General features: G+C 50.9%; 1 protein-coding gene across 1 annotated transcript; it reads left to right on the top strand.

The window, feature by feature from the left end:
- Positions 1-269: 269 nt before the first annotated feature.
- LOC146833784 (uncharacterized) lies at positions 270-16,758 on the top strand. The gene is made up of 11 exons (XM_085600090.1): positions 270-548; positions 7,473-7,634; positions 7,783-9,243; positions 10,046-10,138; positions 10,389-10,493; positions 11,168-11,277; positions 11,464-11,658; positions 12,765-12,927; positions 14,531-14,696; positions 15,185-15,279; positions 16,673-16,758. The coding sequence occupies exons 2-11, from the start codon at positions 7,487-7,489 to the stop codon at positions 16,756-16,758; spliced, it is 2,622 nt and encodes an 873-aa protein (XP_085456216.1). The 5' UTR covers positions 270-548; positions 7,473-7,486.
- Positions 16,759-17,297: the final 539 nt, after the last annotated feature.

Genomic DNA, 17,297 nt, shown 5'->3' with positions numbered 1-17,297 from the left:
ACAACCCTCTCTGCGGACTCCTCGAGACAAGACCGCCCCTCGCACGGACCCACGGCTAAACCTCACAGAGACGAGACCTTCCCTCACAGACAAGAAGACCGGCCCTCACAGACAGCACCCCTAAGAGACGAGACCGACCCTCACAGAGGACTCCTCAGAGATAGGAAGAGCGACCCTCACAGAGTGCCCCTCGGAGACGAGACCAGCCCTCACAGGACGCTTAAGAGACAGGAGACGCACACCGGCCCTCAGAGATCCTCCCTCATAAACAGAAGAGACCCATCAGCCCTCAAAGACACCTTCTTGGAGGCAGGGCCGGCCCTCATAGATCACCCCAAGAGGCAAGTCCTGCCCTCACAGAGGACACCTCAGAAATTGGACCGGTCGTCACAGGGCGTCTCTCCAGACCATATCTTCAAGGAGAGAGAGTCCCTCGGATACAGGAAGCTAGACGACCCTCACCAGAGCAGCCCTCACAGAGGAGAGACAGCACCGACCCGCACCCAAGAGTCCGGCCCCGGAACAGAAAACAGAGCTCCCGTCCCTCGGTATGTACAAACTTTCCGTCCCTCTGTGATACTTTCCTCCGGTGAACAACCTGTCCACGCCTGTACCTTTCAGTGTGTACAGCCTGCCCTTGTCACTCCACACTGCACAGTGTGACCCTTCACACTGCCTTACACTGATCTGTACATTCTACCCCTCTCACTTTACACTGGTGCACTGATCTGTACAGCCTGCCCTTGCCTCTTCACACTGTACAGCCTGCCCCATTACACTGCCTTACACTGACGGGTGCAGTCTGCCCCTTTACACTCCCTTACACTGATCGGTACAGTCTGCCCCTCTCACTTTACACTGGTGCACTGATCTGCAGTCTGCCCCTCTCACTTTACCCTGGTGCACTGATCGGTACAGTCTACTCCTCTAACTTTGGTGCACTATTCTGCAGTCTACCCCTCTCACTTTACCCTGGTGCACTGATCTGCAGCCTGCCCGTCTGTCATGTCCTAAGGGCACCAATAAGGACAGACACGAAGGGTTCTATTCAGGACACTTTATTCTCTCGTCCTTACACCAGCTTAGCCCTGCACTCGACTGCCTGGCCATCCCCTTTCTCCGCCCCTTCCTGTCCCTGGTCATACCTTCCTTCCTCCACCCACTCTGCTCCGCCCACACCAACCACTAGACCACCTCATCTCTACATCTCCCCCTTTGTTAGCAAAATGAGTCACCAAGAGTTACAGTTCTTCAATCAGCCGCTTGGGCTGGCGGATTGCTTGCCGTGGTCTGAGTGTGCGACCTTCAGGTACTGCGATGGTGCCGGCGCCGGATATCTGTCCCAGGTGGCTATCACCGTCGCTCTGTGTTTCGAACTGTCGAGTTCCTGACAATGTCACTCGCGACTCAAGTGTCTCTTGTAGGCCCGGGCTGCACTTCTGAAAGTGGGACACATTTCTTGTTACACGCCTGTTGTCTGACTCCGCTGTCAGCATGGTACCTCTTTGTCGGGTGACCGTTAGAGGTTCCGCTCTGAACCTACTGTCTGTCTTCTTGCACTGCTCCTGCTTGACGACCACGCAATCTCCCTCGTGGAATGAGAGGGACCGAGCACGTCTCCTGCCATCCGCGTATGCCTTCATGCTTTCTTTGCGAGCTTTGTCGGTGGCTTTCACTTCCCGATGGATGCGGCTGGGGGAAATGGGACGTAGTGCCCCCTCCCAGGTGGGTATCCGTGTCCGGACTGGGCGTCCCAGCATGAGTGTGGCCGGGCATTTGCCGGTAGTAGCATGCGGTGTCGTCCGATAGGCTCGGAGCACATCATTGAGGGCTGCTTGCGGGTCTCTCTTATCTAGAGCAGCCTGTTGAAATGTCTTTTTGAGAGTGGCCATGAATCTTTCCGCGGTGCCGTTGGCCTGCGGCCATAGTGGTGTTATCCGTCGGTGTCGCACATTCATGAGCGTCAGGAAGTCACTGAACTCCCGGCCATTGAAAGGGGGCCCATTGTCTGTTTTCACCTCAGCGGGTATGCCCCATGCTGCAAAGACTTCATCCAGGATGGTAAGCGTGGCAGCCGCGTTGGTGGATGGGACAAACCGGGCGATGGGAAACCGCGAATATTCATCTATAATGACTAACACGTACTTGCCCGACGGCATGGGGCCGTAGAAGTCCATGGCCAGTTCTTGCCATACTCCTGGTGGCAGGGGCGTCATCTGAAGTGGTGCTGGCGGGTCTCCTTGCCTTACCACTTGACACTGCAGACAGTCTTTCAGGGTGTTCTCTACCATCTTGTCAAGGAAGGGGAACCAGACACGTTCACGAAGTGCTCTTTTCGTCGTGACTACTCCTCGATGGCTTTCGTGTGCCAGGTTGACGACTCCCTGTCTCAGTTGCTGGGGTATTACAATTCGGTTGTCCCGTAACAGTAGGCCATCGGGCGTGACAGATAGTTCTTCGCACACATTCCGGAACGCTTGCCACTCCTGACGCTTTGTGCTGTCACCCCTCTCGTCCTCCGGTTCTTCATGCCGCCACCTGTTTGTTCGGACCCTTCGGATCACCTGTTGTAGCATGGTGTCCTGCTGGGTGGCGTCCAGGATGGCCTCTAGGGGGACTGCTGGTGGTCGTGCGTGGTCCACCACAAAGTGGATATATTCGTCTGCCATGGACGGTGTGGGTCTCTGCGAGTCTTCCGGGTGGCGCGACATGTAGTCGGCTGGGTTGGCAGCCTTCCCTGGCTTGTGTACGATTGTGAACGTGTATTCCTGCAGACGGAGTCCCCACCTCTCGATGCGTGGTGGCATTTTGGACCGGGGGTTGCCATAAATTGTGACGAGCGCCTGGTGGTCTGTTACCATGGTGAAATGCTTCCCGTAGATGAACACGTGGAAATGCTCACACGCCCACACGACCGCAAGGCTCTCCTTTTCCGGTTGGGAGTAGGCCTTCTCCGTGTCGGAGAGGCTCCGGCTGGCGTGTGCCACAATGTGGCGGTGGTCCGAGTCCTTGTCATATTGAGCCAGGATGGCTCCCAGCCCGACGGGGCTCGCGTCCACTGTTATTTCGGTCTTGCGATCCGGGCTGAAATAAGCCAGGCTTTCCACTGTGCCCACAGCTTTCTTTATGTCCTGGAAGGCTTGCTCGCATTCAGGGGTCCACTCAAATGCCTGCCCCTGTTTGGTGAGAGTGCGAAGTGGGTGACTGATGGTGGCATAGTCCTTAATATATCTTGAGCAGTAGCTCGCCATGCCGAGGAACGACCGCACGTCACTGACGTCCAGTGGACTCTTGGTGCTGTTCAGAGTACTCACTTTGTCAGGGTCTGGTTGCATTCCGGCTCCTGAAAAGATGTGGCCAAAGAATTTCAGCTGCGACTGATGGAACTCGCATTTCTCCCTGTTGAGTGTGAGGTTAGCGTCCAGTAGAGCATGACAGACCCTGTCTAAGGCCGTGTCGTGGATTTGGAGTGTTGCTCCATAGACGAGAATGTCATCGCTGTAGTTCAGCGTATTTGGGATGTGATGTATCGTTTGCCGGATGGCTTCTTGGAAAATTTCTGCGGCTGATGAAATGCCAAAGTTCAGTCTCTTGTATCTGAACAACCCCAGATGTGTTGCAAACGTCGTGATATAGCGGGAACTCTCGTGTAGTTCCAGCTGATGGTAGCCTTTGTTTAAGTCCAGCTTGGAAAACACCCTCGCCCCATTGAGGGCGGCGATCATGTCGCTTAAGTGCGGTCCCGGATGACGCTCTCTCTCAATGGCGGTATTGGGCATTCTCATGTCCACACAGAGTCGCACTTTCCCTGGTGTTCCTTTCTTCGGTACTATCACGACTGGAGAAACCCACGGTGTGGCGCCCTCTGTTCGTTCGATGATGTCGGCGTCCAGCAGATCCTGCAGCTCTTCCTCCACCGCTTGCTGGAGGTGGAACGGTACCTTCCGCGGGTGTTGGGCAACCGGGCGGACCTGGTCATTTATGTGGAGGCGGATCTGGCCCCTGTTCATTTTCCCGAGTCCGGAGAACAGCCTCGGGAACTTGTGAATGGTGTCATTGTCACTGGTGACGCGGTACAGGATTTCCACCAACTTCAGCCGTTCAGCAGTCGGGAGACTGAGGAGACAGTCAGCTTCCGGTCCCTCGATGACGTGAATCACAGCCGGAATAGATGTTGTTTGATGCCTCAGTGTCGTGGAAAACTTCCCAAGGCAAGGGAGTGGTTTCCTGGACATCCAGGTGTAGACACGCACATGTGCGGGATTGAGCCGAGGCCGAGGGTTCATCTTTTTGTATTCCGTGACTGGGATGTAGTTGAGGGATGCTCCACTGTCCATCACGAATTTCGTGGGATGCGTGCCAACGCTGATGTCCAGCCGAGGGTATTTTTTTAGTTGGTCTGGATCGGCGATCATGTTGGCATATTCAACGGAGTACTCATGTTCACTTGAAAGTGATTCGGAGTCTCTGGATGGTGACCTTCTAGACCACCGTGAGGACCGCGACTCCCTGCTGGACTGGGAGGACTTGGAGGAGGACTTCCGGCGGTCTCGTACCGCGCGCGCGTGATGGCGGCGCGTCTCGCCTCTTGGTGACCTCGTGGAGGCCTTTTCTTTCTCCCGGCGGTAGTCCCCGCACATTGTCTCAAAATGGTTGTTGCGACCACACTTGTGGCACTTCTGTCCCAGGGCCGGGCACGCCCCGATGTGTGGGAAGTCGTATCCACAACGGTAGCATCTTCTCAACGGCGCCTTCTTCCCATAGTCTTGACGCCGGCTTCTCTTCCCCGAGTCAGGCCGCCGATGGCCAGAGCGACGGGGGTGTCTCGATGGCGGCCGAGTTTGCCGTTCCCATTCTTTCGACCCCCGGCGAGGGCGGTCGGTGCGCACTTGACACACCACCTCCTTGCGATCCACGCGTCCTGCCTCCATGGTCTTGGCTTGTTCTTCCGTCTGATCATGGAGCCTTGTGATCTCTTCTATTTCATCCAATGTGTGGCTCTTTTTTAGTAGCTTCCTGCGTAGCGTCTCTGACTGGCAACCGTCGATCACCCGCAGGCGTATGGCGTCGTCCGTCGAGAACTCGTCGAATTCACAGTGACGCGCCAATCGCCGCAGCCTTGTGATGTACGAGCCCATGACCTCATCCTTTTCTTGTCGCGCTCTTTGGAACACGTAACGTTCGTAATCTACGTTCTTCTTGTGCACAAACTTCCGATCCAGTGCTGCACGCACGTTTGCATACGTTCCCGCGTCTGCGGCAGGAAGTTCCTTAATCATCTTGCTGATGTCCTTGCCCACGAGGTTCCGAAGTGCGATCATTTGATCTTCATCCCCTATCACCTTCGAGCCCTTGATGTAGTCCTCAAAGTCCTCAATCCACTCTTCCCAGCGAGGGCCCATGCTGCTCCCAACCACGAGCGCTAATGGTTCTGGGGGGCGCAGGTGCGACAGCCCCATGATGATCGGTTTCGCATCCTGGCGCGCTGGAGACTGAGCAGGGGATCCGTGGTTCGACATCGTGGTGCACGTGCGATGTGCGCAGCGTCGGCGCAATGCAGGCCCAGGGACTCCTACGTGGAATCTTGTAAACTAGTTTCAGGTATGTTCCTCGTTTCTTCTTCTTCCTTTTTTTTTTTTTTTTTTTGTATTAGCCTGTGCTTGTTTAAATTTCAGCTTTGCCTGACTTCAAAATGGCCGCCCGGGTCTATTTGCATGGGGCGTCTGGAGATCCGCCTGACTTCAAGATGGCCGCCGGTTGAATAACGCGCGTAGGTATCACACGTGGTGCCGGGCTCTCACTCCATTCATTTCAGGACTGCGCGCTGCTCAGGCGGCCCCTCTCATCATCCGCTTCACTCACTGTTCGGCAGCAGGTAGGCGGGCGGGGTCTCTCTTCGCGCTCACTGCTCCAATCTGCCTCGGGGGACGCGCGCGTCAGCGTCGTCGCTTCCCTTCCTGCCGTTCCTGGTGCCGGCTTCTCCTCAGGCAGGGCGCGCCTTGCGCTCTTGTTCTTTTCTTGTTACGGGGCTTTCACACGCTTCGGGCGTGTCGCGAGTGGCGGCGCTTCCGCTGGTTTTCTCGACCAGCCCTTCACCGGACTCGCTAGTGTGCTGGTGTTCCAGGGAGAGCAGCTAGCTCCATCCCACCCTCGTCGCCAGCTGTCATGTCCTAAGGGCACCAATAAGGACAGACACGAAGGGTTCTATTCAGGACACTTTATTCTCTCGTCCTTACACCAGCTTAGCCCTGCACTCGACTGCCTGGCCATCCCCTTTCTCCGCCCCTTCCTGTCCCTGGTCATACCTTCCTTCCTCCACCCACTCTGCTCCGCCCACACCAACCACTAGACCACCTCATCTCTACACCGTCTCTCTGTGGATCTCACCTCTGGTTCACGTTTAACTTTTTACCTCATGTCACCTCGTAAAGTTTCGCTAGATTTCAACTCCTGTTCTCACCTCTAAGCTCCATTTTACCTCATGTCCTCGTCTCAGTTTCACTGCCCACCCCCATCTTATCCCGTGCACCCCTTTCACTGGCAGTTCACATTTCACCTCCTCTCCCTTCCTACCATTGGTTCCTAGCTCAATTCTGTCTCGAATCCCACCTACTGCCCCACTCTCGCATGTCTCTTCCATCTCACTCACTGTCCCACTTTCATGTCTCTTCCATCACACCCACTGTCCCACTCTCACCTGTCTTCCATCACACTCACTGTCCACGTCTCTTCCATCTCACCTACTGTCCCACTCTCACCTGTCTTCCATCGCACCCACTGTCCCACTCTCACATATCTTCCATCTCACCCACTGTCCCACTCTCACATGTCTTCCATCTCACCCACTGTCCCTTTCTCACATGTGTTCCACCTCATCTACTGCCCCACTCTCATGTGTCTTCCATCTCACCCACTGTCCCACTCTCACGTCTCTTCCATCTCACTCACTGTCCCACTCTCATGTATCTTCCATCCCACCCACTGTCCCACTCTCACACCTGTCTTGCATCTCACCCACTGTCACACTCATGTATCGTCCATCTCACTTACTGTCCCACTTTCACATGTCTTACATTTTACCCACTGTCCCACTCTCACACATTTCTTCCATCTCACCCACTGCCTCACTCTCACGTGTTTTCCATCTCACCCACGGTCACACTCTCACGTCTTCCATGTCAATCACTGTCCCTCATTCTTGTCTTCCATCTCACCTACTGTCTCACTCTCACATGCTTATTCCATATCACTCATCCTGTTCCCATCTCACCTCTGTCTGATATTAGGCCTCTGGCTCCTGTCTCACCTGTCCCCATCTAACCTCGTGCACCAATCTAATCTGGGTCATACCCACCCAGCTACCCGTCTTCCATCTCCTTCTTACCCCCTACCCCTCTCACCTCCTGTCCGAATCTCATCTCTTGTGTCCTCTGACCTGTGGCTAATTTCTTACCTATTGACCCCTCCCCCAGGTCTGCCACTCACCATGGAAGGCTTCGCCTCTGTGTACTACAGTGAACCATCCGTCATGGGCTTCCTCGCCAACGTCATCAGCGCCTTCCTGGTGGCCCTACAGAACTTCTTTTCCTTCCACACCAAAGTGAACGCTGAAGGGGTGGAGAACATCTTGGCAGGTGAGTGTGGCAGCCACAGATCACACAAAGAGTTACAGGTGGCGCTGGGGTAACAATGTATAAGACACTTGGAGGGAGGGGGTACACACTCACAGACACAGACACACACACACGCACGTGTTGCTCAATGCCTGTTTATCTCTTGCAGGGGTCCATCTCATCCTGATTGGAGGACTGACACAACTCATTGCAGGCTTCCTGTGCTTCCGGAAGTACGATCACCTGGGGAGCACCGCTTTTGTGGCATTTGCCGCACTCTGGAGCAGCTACGGGGCTACACGTGTTGTCCTGGGAGCGTACCCCACCATCCACAACACCACACAAACTCTGAACATTTCTAACAGCCAGACCATCATGGGCGCCTCCCCTCTTCCGGTCAGTGAGAGTGCAGTAGCAGGGCTGGTGGCATACACCGCCGTCGCCTTCATCCTCTCCTTCTGTTCGGCCACCGTTAACTACGTCATGCCCTTCGTGTTTGGCGCCATCACCCTCACATTGGTCTTCGAGGCGGTGGGGCTCTTCGGACAGTGGGCGCTGGTGGTCTCCGGGACCCTGGAGCTTCTCATTGTGTTGTTTGGGTTTTATGGTGCCACTGCCCTGCTCCTGAAGGGCCTGACCCAGAGGAATGTCCTTCCAGGCTTCGGGAACCCCATGTTCAGCGTCTTGCTTCTGGGCTCAGCCAACAGCACCTCTTCCAGTGGCATCGGGGAGGAGACCAAGAAGAACTCCAAGTACGCGGAGCCCATGGCCTTGGGGCACATCGCTGACGCAGTGGCCTCGCTCATCTTTGCCTTTTATTGCTTTGGTTACATGAAGACCTTCTACATTGGTGCCATCTGGGTCAGCATCAATGCGCTGTCCCAGCTCTGCGCCAGCTACTACAGTTACTTGAGAGAAGACGTCTACCACACCACCAAGCTTGGACTCCACAGCCTGTTCTGGTTGCTGATGTCCTGGGAAGAGTTCATTGTCACGGTGCTCCTCTCGGGGGACAATGTGGACAAGAGCCGAGCCGGCATGGTGGGGGGCTGGTTCTTTCTGGTCGCCGCTTGCATCCTCTGCCTGATGTCCCTCAACAGAGACCTCCTGGAGGTGCTGCAGAATTCATGCTTCCTCCTCCTCACTGTCTCCACCATCCAACAGATTCCACTCCAGGGATCCCATATCTTCTTCGGAGTGGTCTGCAGCATTTACACAGCCACCTCCCTCTATGCCACTTTTGCCAGCCTCATTAACTCCATCGCTGATAAGTCGTTGATCTCTACTGGACCCCAAGTGATGTCATCGGCTACGCTCCAGGACTTGCTGCTGTGCCTGAAGCGCGTCACCAGCAGGTCTAAGGAGGGCCAGGAGGTCAGCACTACCAGATGCCAGCTCCCTGATGCCCTCTTCTTCATCTGCAATGGCTTGGCCTCACTCTCTGCCATCCAGGGGTCCCTGAGTGACCCCACCAGAGCCCACCTCTCCATCCCTTGGGTGCTGATTCCTGGTGCTCTCTTCCAGTTGTACGTCTGCAGGATCGTGGTCCAGAGAGGGCGAAGATTTGGGCCGGTCCTACCCTTCTGTTTTGCTGCTGTTTGGGCCACATGGGCGTGGCTACGACTCACAGGTAACTTGTGATCTCTTAATCTTATTCTTTGCAATGTGTAAAAATGTATTCAGAAAAGTCCTAGGTCTCCAGTGTCATGAAGCTTCTGAGTGGTTTAGATTCTCAGGCATACCAGTAGGGGCAGTGGGGGTGATGTGTATTTTTGGTTATTAGTTTAATTTCGAGTAGCCATGCATGCAGGTAGTTTCATGATGACATCACATGCAGTTCTTTGTTTGACTGGGGGGCCCTTGTAACCAGTGAGCTGAAGAAGTACCTAGGAGGGGTCATATGTGATGACTGGCAGGGGGAAGGAAAAGGGTTGGAGAGGAGTGCACCTGGTGGCCACTAGGAGGGGACTAATGACTTATAGAACCATTAATGGGTCTAGATAAACTATTGATAAACTGTTGTAGATAATCCAGTTGTGGGAAGAACCAATAGGTAATAATGCCTTTGTTCAAATAACTGGTCATTTCCTGCACCCAGGGGCATATTTACCAGAATTTAATTTTCGCTTGTCTTCTAACACATGCGAGAAAACATTTTATACTGGGATAAGGTGCTCTGGTAAGTGTGTATCACCAAATCAGGGCACACCTGTTCAGGATGGGGTGGAAGATACAGTTTTACACATCACCAGAAGCCAATATCTAGTACCATGATTGGCTGTTGGATGAGTGAGGTGTTGGACAGTATATGGTCCTCCTCCATCTCTTGTCTCTGCTCCAGGCCATCTCCTGCCTTTGAAGGAAGAGCTCCTTCCTGTGTTCTGTTTCATCCATGACTAACCATCTGCCCCCTCCTCCTCTTCCCTCTCCAGGTCCCCTGCTGAATATCCACGTCACCAGTTATGGTGCATTCACTGTTGGTGCCGTCACCTTCCTGGTCATCAATGTCTTCCTGATGTCCTTGGGTAAGTCTCTCCGGATACCGATGTCCAGTCATCCCTCTGTTGAATACTGAGGCCCAGGTGCCCTGACAGACAGCAGCTGCTTCCGGCTGTAGTGGGTACGGGCCGGTGTCTGACACTCGATGGTCCATATGCACAGTTCTGAGGCATCATAGTGACCTCATCTAAAGACTTGAGCAACTGCGACGCCCGCTGACCTCTGAAATATGTCATTTCCGGTCTCTGACGCCATCTTGTTCTGCTTTTTCCACAGTCGCCTATGCCAACGTGGTGCTGGTGCTGCTCGCCCTGCTGATGGAGGCGGTGATTGTCTGTTTCCTGCTTTTCACCTTGGAATGCCTGCCTCTCCCGCTCGAGAGTAAGTCGACACCCTCCACTGTGGGTTCCTCTTGTGTATTAATGCATGTCAGTGATCTCGAAATGGTTAATACACGCTAAACAGGCAACTTCTATTAAGTGCCATCACAAGTGCACGTGTAATGTGGTGGGGGCTAAAGGGGAGTGGTCTGTAGAAAGGACTGGAGGGTGCCTGACAAGCCTGTGCTTCTGAAGGGTTGTGAGGGGTGAAGCAGAGTCAGTTACGTGCCAGACTCTGCTAGAGTTGACATTTTTAATGCAAGTGGGGCCTGAATGGAGTCAGTCACAAACCTGACATGTGTCTGGTTCTTTGCTAGACCTCCCCATGTCTTAGTTTCTGTATCTGTCTCTCCACTCCTGCTTTAAAATCACCTTGTTATAATACGGAGAGTTGGGGTGAGCCCCATAACCCTCGGAACCAGGGCAATTAAGTATAAACCAAGACAGGGGTTCCTGTACTAGTGTAAATGTTTTACCACAAGTAATTTCATACAGACAGAGTGTGAGGGAAAAATTAATCTCTGTCTTATGTTTTTATTTTATTGTCTTGGGTGGCATTTACCTTCTTGAAATCCCTCCTTGGTTTAACATTAACTTGATCCGCACAATCCTCTTCTTGTTGTTGATACTATTGAATTTAATGTCTAATTTTCCCGTCTTTGTGTGTTTTTTCAGTCACAGTATTGTCCGTCTTCAGTGTCGTCTGTATCTACGGAGCAGTGGCATCTCTTGGAAACTGCATTTTCAGCAAGGACCTGATTCCCATGGGACTACCTCTCTTCAAGGTACCTTGAATCATACATGCAATATGTTACGATTACTATTCTTAAAATAATACTCAGTTCCGATAAATGTGTCTCTCAAATAACCAGTCCATATCTCAGCCCTCTAACTCTGGGATGTGTATGTGCTGCTCAAGGGCAGCTCTAGGTGGCGTTGTCTCACCCCTTGTCTGTTCTTTGTCCTTTTAGGAAACGAAGTCAGAGGAGAAAGTTGAGGCGTCCGACTCCTGCGTGTGCCCCGATTCCTATCGCACCAGCAGTCTAAGGACCATCGCCGCCCTGCTGGACCAGGGTGGGGTGTGCGGGGTCCCCACAGACACGGTCTATGCCCTGGCGGCCTCCTGCAAACACCCCGAGGCCATCCAGAAGATTTACACCATCAAGGTGAGCACCGAGGAGCGGACTTCCGGCAGAATTCACCCGAGGCTGAGACAGATGCTCTGTCATTCAAGAATAAGGCACACCTTTTGCTAGAACAGTTAGATATCACCCAGTGGGTTGAGACACTGTCATGGAAACGTCAGGGTGAAACCAGTCTGCAGGGGTGTGATTACCAAGGTGATACCAGCCTGGAGTATGTATAGTTGGATATATTGTCATTTAAATGACAGGGTAAAAACATTCTGCAGGTGAGGGATTCCATGGTAATATCTGCCTAGAAAGTTCCAACTCCAAAACTTTAAAAAAAAAAATGGAAAGCAGCCAGGTTAAATGGTAGCTTGTCATGCTTTGCGAGGAGAGTGCGAGATGGGGGTGAAACCGGACATGTGGGTTCCAATCCACATGAGCCCTGGGTTAGGGGCAGAATAGCCCAGCTAGATGCTATCACATGCACAAGAAAGATACTAATGCCCCAGATTACACAGTGAGTCTGCATTCTCAGACTAGGATTGCATAGAACTCTGTGGCCAGTGTCTGTCTGCTGTAGGACTTTAGAAAGAGAGTAACAAAGAACAAGGGAACCCTGTGTGTCAAGCGGGACCGAGGGTAATAGTGTATTGCGGGAGACATAGGTCCCTACCAAACAACATAAGTGTAGAATCACAGAACTACAATTAGAGCTGTGTGGTACTTCCAAATGGAAAGGATTCTATTTATTCAAACATGCAGTAAAAAGGAACAATAACATTGAAAGTCCAATGGCTAATGTGACGGGTATGGGAATCAACAGATTTCCAGACCTCAGGCATTTGCATCAATATGTGACATTAGCGATACATTTTTAGAACAGTCACAATGCCAAAAGACAACTCGTGCTCCACATAAATCATCATACATTAGGGGTCACAGTGTAAGTGTCATTAGAAGGCCATACATGCTTTTAACTTGCACAATCTCTTGGCTACCACAGGAGACTTTTAGTTTATTTACAGAGGTGGTGTGACTGGGTCTAAAGTCACTTATGTATCCTGCACATAATGTCTGAAGGTCCTGACCTCCCCCTCTGTCTCTAAACCATTAATTTCTCCCTTTTCTTCCATTCTCTGCAGGACCGACCCCTGGAGAAGCCCATCTGTATCTGCATCTCCCACCTGGACCAGCTGCGGGCCGTGAGACCCCCATTCAGCCCTCTGCTTTGGGACTTCATGGGGAGCGTCTACCCTGGGGGTATCAGCTGCATTGTCCAGAAGGGGGAGTGGCTGAAGAGGATGGGTGAGTGTGACCTCTTCTGCATGGTCTCTTTCCTTCTCCAAAGAGGGGTGGGATGAGGATGGTAGAGGGGTGAGGGCTACAAATGCCCGAAGTTGTGCCTGGGGAAATTCAGGGATGTGCTCACTCCATGTACGTGCTGCTAGTCTAGACCATGCTTCTTCTCCCCCGCCCCCCAATGTGCACTGACTCCCATCTCATGCAGGAATTACTTGCACCTATCACTCCATTCAACCCCCAATGTCTATAGCCCCCCTTCTTATGTAGCTATGGTATGTACATTTCAGGGTCTATTCACCCCTTAATGGCTACAGACCCCCATCTCACATAGCTATTGTATATACATATCAGATTTCATTCAGCCCCCCCTAATATATGCATGGCCCAGTTCATGCAGACATTACCTGCACATTCACCCCCTGATATCTACAGACCCCCGTCTCATGAGGGTATTACATGTATCATGGACCCCCTAATGTCTACAGACCCCCATCTCATGCAGGCATTGCATGTACATTCACCCTCCTGAAGTTTACAGACCCCCATCTCATATAGCTATTGCATGTGCATATCAGGGTCCAGTGACCCCCATTCTGTGTAGAGGCCCCTATCACATGGAGCTATTGCATATACATATCAGAATCCAGGCCCCCCCTAATGTGTAACGACCCCAATCTCATGCAGGTATTAAATGCACATTCACCCCTAAAGCACACAGACCCCAGATCTCATGTACCTATTGCATGTACATATCATATATATTATGTATATATATGTGTGTGTGTGTGTGTGTGTGGTGTATGTGTACATGTGTGTAAAACTGATAAAGAAATATATGGGACTCGCACAATTTCTGACTAAAACATTAATTAAACCCCACAGCAATGACAACGCAAAGAATGGTTGCTTTTGGTATACTATGGCTGTATAAGATAACATTTTTGCGTGATGAGTCAGTGTACATTTCAGTTGTGAAATAGTCCCTCGCGCAGACAGAATGATATATCAAACAGCCACAAAATTATGTAAGACAGAAATAAATTTCAGGCTGAAGTCTTTTTTAAAGAGTTGTTAACAATATGTATTGCAGACATCTGGCCTCTCAAGATATAACAAACAAATGTGTGGTTGCCTTCCACAGTATTGTAATCAGCCGCGGTCCATGCAGGTAACATTGATGGGGCGGTGGGGCCTCGTTGGGGGGGATTTCGAGGGATGATGCAGAGGGAAAATTAATTATTTATTTGATTTTCCCTCGGCATCGTCCCTCGAACCCCCCCCCCCCCCCAATACGGCCCCACCGCTGTTACCTGCACAGATCATGGCTGTTTGTAATGCTTTAGTAGAACTTCTTTCATACTAAATGGACAATGTGTGCCCACTGCACAACTAGAGCAATCACGTATTCAAGGACCCTAATTAATTCTTGATGTTCTGAGGCTATACCATTCAAACATCTGCTCAAATTAAGCACAACCAAACGAAGTCATCACTGTACAGCATCTCTGTTCATAATGCTGAGCAAATAAACAGAGTCAAACACAAATGCTCACTCACTCACATCTGACTTGTTGCTGATTAATTTTGTTATGTTCTCCTTCTGCAGGAGTTGGACCAGCTTATGATATTGTGGGCACCAAAGACTCCATCATGATCCGAGTGCCGGACCACACTATCTCTGCCCACCTGACTGACATGACTGGCCCTCTGGCCATCACTTCTGCCAATCCGAGTGGGGAGTGTGACAGCACCCACCATGACATGGTCATCTCGTGAGTACTCATTCAGAACAGGGGCTGAAATCAGGAAAATATTTGAGTGGGCCTTCTACGAAAGAGATGGTGCCTGGGGTTTGAGAGTTACTAGATGGCTACTAGGAGCTAAGGGCAGGGGCAAGGATTGTGGAGGTGCGTGAGCTGAAGATTCTGAAAGGTGAAAGGGAGTGTGTGGGACTATTGATGGGTGGTGAACTATTTTGAATGGTTTAGGTTTTTTTAAGCATATGACTAGACTAGTGCTACTGAAAGGTGAAAGGAGGGAAAAGGGTGTTGGTGATATCTCACGCATATGTTTTAATGTATTTGAGATGCTTGGCATAAGCCTAAATGTGGGCGCATTAAACACAGGTGTATTTGACCAGTTGAGCTTGAGGTCAGGTAGATGTTTATCATCCTCGGGCTTTCCCCTAATCCCCAGCACCTGAGCCTTTGTCAATTATTACTTTAAATGAGTGATTTTGTATTTCCTCTCTGTGTTTCAGGCGTCTACGGCACAAGCTGGAGGGGGTGCTGTGTGATGGGGACTCCTACGAGATGGTTGGCTCCACTGTGGTGAACTGTCTGAGGATAGACGAAGGTGGGTCTCAACCAATGCTTGTTTCCGTTTCATCTCTGTCCCCTGCTACTCCCAAAGTAGACTCGGGAGCATCTATGGATGTGAACAGGGGGCTCTGCTCACCGCACCCCTCCCCACTCACCAAACATCTGCCATGAGATTTGGGGAAAACCAGTCCTGATCCAGTGTATTCCTGGTGTCCCAAGGCATACAGACGTACAAAGCCCAAACTGAATTGACAGATGAAACACTAAAGGGGCCAGGATGAATGCGTAACAAAGAGATGCACGTTATCGAGCCTCTGAGGAAAACTCCAAGTGCTTGTTCAAAGTTTACAGGGATGCGACTGGAGGTTTCTTACCTCTGCCAAATCCTGACCCCTACTTTCAACTTTACAAGCATTTCTCTTTATCATTAGTCTGCCCTGCTGGTGTACCATCTTGCATAATTTGTTTCACAAACTTTCGCTAAAATTACATGAACGGTGTGAAATGCAGTTCGCCTTTATCTTGCATGAAACTTTAATGGTAGTATATAACGCACATTAAAAAAGTCATGTTAGATACTGGCACAAGACTTAATCAGCGAAAAATGTCTCTTATGGAGACATTTAATGCTCAAAGTTATCTCCAGTGAAGAATAAATGATGCAAATTGCATAGTGCTAATTTGTCATATTTAGTAATAGTGATTACAAATTCACTCTGACTTAGTCAGCACATGGACCCAGAGCCTCCCTCAGTAAGACAATATCCCCCAAGGTGGGCTCCTTTATTTTTCACCCAAACTCACATTATTGTTTCTCAGGGACAATCCCACCCTGCACAAGTTACCCAATACCTGAAGGTTCTTACTCTGGTCCCATCTGAAAATAGAGAGCTCAGAATCACAGATTCTGACATGCAGATTTATAAAATATTTACCATACACAAATATACACAAATATCTCTTTAAAGATCATTAGACCTGCTAAAAGTTCCTAATTCCAATGGGACTCACTTCCTAATTATTGGAATACAGAGTTAACTTACTATTCCATCTCCTGTCTGAGTTTATTGGCCAAGTGCTTGAAAGCGAGTTTACTGCAGGTTGACATTTTTGCAGGGAGATAGTTGTGTGTGGAAGATATTTTGGCCTTGAAAGTTTTTGAGTCTGTGTTTTAGCAGTCTGTTGATTCCATGATATCCCACCCTGCCCCAGTCATTTAATGTCTCCTTGAGGGCGCACACTTTCTCCAGTCAGTATATGCCACATGAGAGGGCGGTTCCCTCCTGTACTCCATCACCCATTGGTTCCTGGGGGCTGATCCCCACCGTGCTCATTATGCTTGTCTTTTCTCCTCCCTCTGCTGCTCACAGAGCTCAGACCTGTCCAAGCTCTCTCAATCTCATGCTGTTGTGCTTCTTCCCTTCCAGGGATCCTGAGCATCGTGAGGGAGGGCTGCGTCCCCACCACCCATGTCATGCAGACGTTCGAGCGGGTGAAGAACGCGCAGGTGTGAGGCTACCACGCGCTACGACCAGTCGTGTTCTGCTGACCACAGCAGCATCCGCACAAGACCTGAGCCAGCTGCCATTTGCACTTTATTTGCCGGAAATGAAAGCATCACATTCTGAGGCCGGATATCCGCGTTGAGCCTGAGCTGAAGGGAAGACATTGCCAGAACAGACTTACAGACGGCAGTGGAATCAGACATTCTTACAGACAGCTCACAATACTATTTGTCAGAATGCTTTAGTTGGATTGATATGCAGATGTTTTCTACCCTTCACTCTCCAACAGGGCATTGACCTGAAAGTCAGTGCTTGGTGATGTGTACAGCGTCAGATTCTCGATTCCACACACCTCAGGATGCACGGGCACAGATCCAATGTATATATACTGTTGCATTCTGTTTGCGTTCTTTGCTTAAATATTATATTTTACTCTCTGTCCTTAAAGGAATTTTAATTTAATGCTGATACCGATGTTGATGACAAATTCTATTTATTTTGTTACTCTGAGGTTGTCTGGTCCTGTCAGACCTCTCATCAGGCTCGT

The sequence above is a fragment of the Triturus cristatus genome, chromosome 4_2 (genome assembly GCF_964204655.1).
Source record: "Triturus cristatus chromosome 4_2, aTriCri1.1, whole genome shotgun sequence".
Classification (NCBI taxonomy): domain Eukaryota; kingdom Metazoa; phylum Chordata; class Amphibia; order Caudata; family Salamandridae; genus Triturus; species Triturus cristatus.
This window is presented reverse-complemented; position numbering and strand designations above follow the sequence as displayed.

What these genes read in the sequence shown, in the direction of transcription:
- LOC146833784 (XM_085600090.1), top strand. Translation starts at nt 7,487, where the DNA reads ATGGAAGGCTTCGCCTCTGTGTACTACAGTGAACCATCCGTCATGGGC. An exon ending in TGTCTTCCTGATGTCCTTGG is followed by an intron (nt 10,139 to 10,388) that starts GTAAGTCTCTCC and finishes CTTTTTCCACAG; the next exon opens with TCGCCTATGCCAACGTGGTG. An exon ending in TGGGACTACCTCTCTTCAAG is followed by an intron (nt 11,278 to 11,463) that starts GTACCTTGAATC and finishes TTGTCCTTTTAG; the next exon opens with GAAACGAAGTCAGAGGAGAA.